The following is a 6,980-nucleotide window of genomic DNA, read 5'->3' as shown; positions in this document are numbered from 1 at the left end:
CATACTGTCTCTATTTTGCGTGTGTCTCTGTTCACAGGTCTGTAATCGTCTCTTTGTCCGTCTGTCTTTCCATGACCCTGTGTTTTTCCTCCCTCCCTCTCCGTGTGTCCCTCTGTCCGTGAGTGATGTGAGGCCAGGCGGGGGGGGGGGGGGGGGGGGGGGGGGGGAGGTGCATACCTGTCCTCTCTCGCTCTCATTGGTTCGCAGCCGCTCCCGGGGGACAGCCGCCGCCAGTCCCGCCCCTCTCCAACCCCCCCCCAACCCCCCGGACCTGGACCTGAGAGCGCGGGGCGCCTCAGAGCTCAGTCTCCAGCTCCAGACAGGAGCGCAGCAGCCGATGCCAGCAGGGACAGGTCCTCCGCACACCCGGCATCTCAACAGGGACTCGAGGCTGCAGAATTGCACCGAGACTCTGCGGCGGCAGCGCGGGAGGACGCGGAGGACTCCCCCGCCTGCGCCCTCTGTGCACTCGGCTTCTGGCGGCGCCCGGCAGGGACCCCGAGCTGCGGCCGCACTCACCGCTCAGCTTTCGCCGCCGCCGCAGCCCAGGGGCGCCCCGGAGCCCGGAGCTCACCGGAGCTGGGGTCCGAGCTGAGAGGGCGGCCGTAAACCCGGGTCGCTGATTCGGGACCGCGGGTAGCGACGGCGAGAAACCCGAAAAGTCCGGGGGTCGCGGGCGCCGAGCCGTCCAGCTCCGAGCCGTGGGGTCCACCACCCCGCGGGGAGGGCAGCTGAGCGCGGCTGGCTACGGAGCGGCGGCGGCCCGGGGGCTCCGCGGTTCCGGCGACCCCGCAGGCACCTGGCTCGCGGTCAGTCACCCGTAGCGGGAAGAGCAGGGCGCGCCATGGAAGCGCGGGGCGGCGCCGGGCGGCACAAAGCGAAGTGAGGTGGCCGGGCCGGGGTCGGCGGCCCCGCGGGCCATGTACGGCGACGTGTTCAACGCCACGGGCGGCCCCGAAGCGGCGGTAGGCGGTGCGCTGGCCCTGGCAGCCACGGTCAAGGCGGAGGGCGCTTTGCCGCTGGAGCTGGCTACCGCGCGCGGGATGCGGGACGGCGCGGCCGCCAAGCCCGACCTGCCTACCTACCTGCTGCTCTTCTTCCTGCTGCTGCTCTCCGTGGCGCTCGTCGTCCTCTTCATCGGCTGCCAGCTGCGCCACTCGGCCTTCGCCGCGCTGCCCCACGACCGCTCGCTGCGGGACGCCCGTGCGCCCTGGAAGATGCGGCCGGTGTAGCGGCGGAGCCAGCCACGCCGGCAGGCGCCCGGTCCCGGTCTCGCCACCAGCAGTCGGTGTGAGCCAGGCAGGGTGCACCTGACGCCCCTGGGAACACTGCGCCCTGACCCCCAACACCCTTCCCGCCCTTGAACAGCACCCTGGGCGTCAAGGGAGTAGGAGGAGTTAGGAGGCTGCAGAGGGTCCCGATCCTCGTGGCCGCAGGGAACTAAGGTTCTGCTCCCCTGGAGGACTCTCTCTTCCCTGGACAGCGGGCCCAGCTTGAGGGGGGGTGGCGAGGGGTGCCTTCCTGCAAGACGGCGCTCCCGCCCGGACAAGGGAGCCTTCCTCGCCGCCCGCTGACTTCCCTACTTTGCACACCCAAGGGGCAGGCGCTGTGAGCGCGCAACTACCCGAGCGCGCAGCCAGCCGGGGAGCTGCCTGTCCGGAGTCCCCGGCCCTGCGGCCGTCTTCCTGCGGCTGTTACCACCTCTCCCACTCTTTGGCACCGAGGGTCCCACTAGGATCTGACTGTGAACTCAGCAGGACTTGGGAATGATGGCTCTCGGAAGCTTCGTCCCCTGGGGAAGGAGGGGACGCGAGTTTCAATGGGTCCCGCCCGGGTCTGAGGACCCAGTTTTCTCTGCCCGCACGCGCAAAGGGGAAGCCGGTCTAGAGGCGCAGGGTCTCACCTGCAGCACCCTGTGGTCAGGAAATAGTGTCCTCCATCTCCAGGGGCCGCATTTCTACAATAAAACCTCACCGAATTAGACCCAGTGCTGACGACGCTCTGGTCATTGGTTGCGCCACTTGGGAAAGGGGGATAAAGGGCAGGGCGATCCTGAGCAGGCTGAGACCCAAGCGCAGCACGCCTCCCACCTCGCTGTGGCCCAGGTCAGTTTTAATGATGCTCGCTCCTCTCCAGCTCCACCTTTCCCCAGGGTCAGTCAGTTACTTGCTCTGGCAAGTGTCTTCCGAGTGGGTCTCAAAGAGGAATTGCTGCCTCATCTGCTGAAAAAAAAAAAAAAAATTCCCTCTAATAGGGATCCATGGAGTCCTTCCCTGTGGGGTGGTTCCTCCCACCTGGCATCCACTCCATCGCTCTCAGAGCCTCTCTGGGCCTGAGCCCTTCCAGGAGCCTTTTCTGGACCAGAACCACCTGGTGAAGGAAGGGCCTGAGGGTCAGGCGATGGGGGCAGCTGCTCAGCACTTCTGCCCAAGGTAGACAGGAGGCCAGCTCTGGAAAAGACAGCAGGAAAGCAATGGATGAATAAGCCCAGCTTGGAGGAGCAGATTTCAAAGAACCTGAGAAGGAATAGAAAGAATTGTGATAACCTTGACCATTTTCAAAGTTAATCTAATTCTAGGGAGAATTCTTTATGGTGGTTTAAAAGTTTCATGAGTCACCTGGCTCATTAAGACACTGGAGCTTAGAGAATGTTTGACTAAAAGGAGATTTGGTAGATTATCTAATCGAGTGGTTTTAAACCATTTAGGGGTCACTCATATTTTGAGAATCTGAAGAATACTAAGGATGCCCGTCTGGCAAAATGCATACAGGCACACAATTCTACAAACTTTTTGTGAGGGCTGACACTGAAACCCGTCTAAGGACCCCAGCTGAGGCTGGGAAAAGACTTGCTACGGCTCCAGTCTCAGGCTAGGGCTCCTCACCACCACTTCTCCTCAGCCAGTGCGCAAGATCCCCTCCTGCTCCTATCCCATGAAGCAGCAGAGATGAGCAGCTGAGGGTTCATCTTGGGCTTGATTACCCATGTCTTGGAGAGCTAACACCAAGCAAGCCCTAATGGAGCTAATTCTATGATAACCTCACAGAACAGTCTGGTTTTTGGAAATGTAGCCAAACCTTTCTAGCCTATAGTAATGGTAACTCAGCTAATGCATGTGACCCTTGGTTGCAGAGAAGACTAAATGGAATAAATTTTAAGGAGGTATGAGAGCCCCGGCTGGCATAATGAAATCACACACTGCTGATATGCAGGAACCTTCAGCTTTAGTCTGGGGGCTGTGAGGGGTAAGAGACTAATGTAGAGGCAGCGTTTGCCTCCTCCACATCTCCCCATGGATAGATCTCAAGGCAGTACGCAGAGTGGTCAGAAGCACGAGCTCTGGAGTCTGTCTGGCTTTAAATCCCAGCTCCACTGCTCACTGGTTGTGTGACCCTGTGCACATTACTTAATCTATCCTAGCCTGTCTCCTTATCTGTGAAATGAGTATTATATCACCTAGCTCTATAGGGTTGAATGTCAAATGACATAATCAGTGTAACATGCTAGCACTCAGATATTAGCTGTTATTGTAACTGAGCCTTAGGCTTGAGGCAGCACTGCCGAAGGGAGAAGCTGACCCACAAACAGGATGTGCTCTCACCACAGCTCTATTGTGACCACAAAAAAATGCGAGGGGAGGGATTATCAGTGGACTTCTGGCTTAGAGGTCACCTGAAGTTCCTGGACCAGAACCAGTTGAAGCCAGAGTGATCCAGGAGGCTCTTGGATCCCTTAATACAATACTGTCCCAAGGCATCAAGAGGTTAAAGCTAAAAAATGCTAGGATGCAGACAACTTGGAAACCATCTTTCTGATGTCTCTACAAGGTTTCAGTGGTCTTAGCCACCTAAGCCAAAGGCTTGGCCACTTCAAATGAACAGATACTTCTGGAAGAAATTCCTAAGTAATTCCGCCGTGTAGAGCTGGAATCTAGAAACCAAGCAGGGTCAGTATGAGGAACTGGACTAGAGTTCTGCTTTTTGCCAGGACTGTGACCCTAAATAATTTCATTCCCATCTCTAGGCTAGTGTTAAGACTAGTTGAGCAGTAATGGGTCCTTTGTCACGTGGGACCTAGACCCAGATTCTCCCCCGGAAAGGGTGTGGCTGAGCTCATGTCTGTCTCCTGCTGATATGCAGGGTAAGTGGACTATGACTTGCTAACTGGACACTTAGATGGATATCAGGAAGGTCGATCTATGCACACACATCCTCCTGCCCTTTGTTCTTCCACCAAGCCCATGATGTCTTGGAATTACCTTGGAAGGGCTGGGCCTGCAGGCTAAATTGAGGAATAGGACCCATGACATAGGTGTTTGGGCTGCTCTTCCATAACCAGTCACTGGGGCAGGCGAGAGGGTTGAGAACACATTTCTGATGGGGGGTAAGAGGGTGGGTAGGGTAGAAATTAGAGAAGTGGTTAAAGATGCCAGGAACCAGGAGAAGCAGCATAATGTAGAGACCAAGAGCCAGAGTCCTGGAGCCCGGTAACCTGACCTTGGCCATCCACTCCATGCCATGCTCATGCTTCTGGATTTCCGAAAACCTGCTTCCTTATCTGTAAAATGGAGACAATAACAGTACGCGGCTCATGGGATTTTCAACATTGTGGGGGACACTGGAGGTAAAGTGTTCAGCTCATGTTTGACATGTGGTAAGTGCTCGAATGTGAGCTATCATTATTCACCATCAGGATGACCATTTCAGAAGTGTTTGCAGCAGCAAAAATAGCAACTGCTTTCCCTCAGTGACTAAAATTCATCACCTTTCCATATAAATGAGACCTTCCTCCAGTCGTCTCCATCTCAGTAAACTGAGCCATCATCTGGTTGCCCAAAGTAAAAAGCACATGGTGGTCGTCCTGACCCCGAACTCTTCTTCATCTTCCCATGTGCAGTCCATCCTAGACACCACTCTGCTCCATCTACTCCCCTCCATCTCCACCAACATGACCTGAATTCAAAGCCCAGCATTCACTTCTGCCTCTCTCCAAAGCAGGTGTCTGATCCCAGTATCTGCCTCCAGCCCCAGCTTACACTCCAGTGGCTTCTCCTTGTTCTCAGGATTTAAAACAAAACTCTAACCTTGACCTACGAGATGCAGCATCCTCTGGCCCCCACCAACCTCTCCAGCCTCATCCCCTCACATTCCTCTTGCACTCCAGGCTCGAGACACAGTGGCCTGTTGATCCCTAAAGCCTCTCTGCCTAAGCTGCTTGTCCCCCCTCCTTCATCCAGCTAATGCCTCCTCATCCCTCAGGTCTCAATATCTCTTCCTCAAAATGGATCTGCCTGAGTTCTCAGAGGAGATCAGTTATGTTCATTCACAGCCCCCGATCAGGTCCCTTACCACAGCTATCAAGTAACTGTGTTGTAGTTCGTGGCCTAATGTCTCCCCTCTACTACCGTGTAAGCTGTATGAGGTCAGGGACAGCATGTGCCCGCTCTGCTCACTGCTGCTTTCCTAAGGCCCAGCATAGTGTTAAGCACAAAATAGACACTGAATAAGTATCTACTGACTGGAATATAATGGAAAGACAGCTAGAGGTTAAGGTAAACTCTTGCCTGTGGGTTCTTCATCCGAACACTTCACCTTTGATTTGCTGCCTTAAACTAAACTTGCATCAGATGAAATACTGAGTTGAGCGCTCCTTATTGATCGGGCCTCCAACTGGCCTGTTTCCTGGAGGTGGTAATCCACAAAGTTGTTAGCAACTGACATTTCTTGTCTCCGTCTATGCAACACTTCAGTCATTATCGTATCCTGCAGAGACTAAAGAACGTGCAATTTAAAAGTTTGTACCTTTAGCTATTTCTGCTTGAATTACTCCTTTTCCTGCAGGGAAGCTGAGATCTTTACCATGTCATTCATATGCTTTCTGAATTGCCTTGACTAAGAATCAACTAAATCACTGCTTCACCTACCGACTCCCTCACCTCTTCTTGGACTTTGATCACAGATTTCCTTCTCAATGAGACTAAACCTTCAGCCATCTTCCTCCTCCCACCCCTGACATTTCAAATCTTCCTTTCCTACTTTTTCTCCTTAGAACTTAACCACTACCCTATATATTTTATGTCTTATTTTGTGTCTCCATCAGCCGGAATGAAGATGCTTGAGAGAAAGTATTTTTGTTTTATTCAGTTTATCCTCAGCCTGACATCTAATAGGCCCTCAAATATTAGTTAAACGAATGAACAACCTGATACTGCTCACGCAGGACCAGAAAAAAATCCAGATATTCGGAAAAACAGGAGCAGAGCCTATTTTGTTTTAAATTAATTAATTAATTAATTTTTATTTTTGACTGTGTTGGGTCTTCGTTTCTGTGCGAGGGCTTTCTCTAGTTGTGGCAAGCGGGGGCCACTCTTCATCGCGGTGCACGGGCCTCTCACTGTCGTGGCCTCTCTTATTGCCGAGCACAGGCTCCAGACGCGCAGGCTCAGTAATTGTGGCTCACGGGCCTAGTTGCTCCGCGGCATGTGGGATCCTCCCAGACCAGGGCCCGAACCCGTGTCCCCCGCATTGGCAGGCAGATGCTCAACCACTGCACCACCAGGGAAGCCCCAAGCCTATTTTTTAAAGTCTCCTTGATTCTCCATTTCTGCCCCTCCTCCACCCTCCAAAACTGATCAAATAACCCTAACTAGATAGAGACTGAAACCACTAAACTGTGTTTATAGTTTCGCTTTCCATGAGGACAGGAATGACTCCCTGCGACAGCTCTGCTGCCGAGCCTGAAGCCTGACTTGCAGTAAGCACGCAATAAAGGTCTGGTGAGAGTAAGTGAAGAAGCAAGTAAGGACTCACCAGGTTACAACCTGACTGTTACAACAAAGAGCACTCCCCACCTCCAAGTTTCTTTTCCACATAACCTTCCAAGAGTAGCACAACTCTGTCACCCTCATCCCTTGGCTCCCATGTCCACTTTGAGGTGGCTACTCTAGTCCCTGCCATCCTATCTGCATTCTAGCCACAAG

General features: G+C 53.9%; 1 protein-coding gene across 1 annotated transcript; it reads left to right on the top strand.

The window, feature by feature from the left end:
* Positions 1 to 332: 332 nt before the first annotated feature.
* SMIM32 (small integral membrane protein 32) lies at positions 333 to 1,923 on the top strand. Its single transcript, XM_028163994.2, has one exon. It carries the CDS (start codon positions 921 to 923, stop codon positions 1,230 to 1,232), a length of 312 nt encoding a protein of 103 aa, XP_028019795.1. The 5' UTR covers positions 333 to 920; the 3' UTR covers positions 1,233 to 1,923.
* The last annotated feature ends 5,057 nt before the right edge of the window (positions 1,924 to 6,980 follow it).

This window comes from Balaenoptera acutorostrata, chromosome 2 (assembly GCF_949987535.1).
Source record: "Balaenoptera acutorostrata chromosome 2, mBalAcu1.1, whole genome shotgun sequence".
Taxonomy (NCBI): Eukaryota; Metazoa; Chordata; class Mammalia; order Artiodactyla; family Balaenopteridae; genus Balaenoptera; species Balaenoptera acutorostrata.
This window is presented reverse-complemented; position numbering and strand designations above follow the sequence as displayed.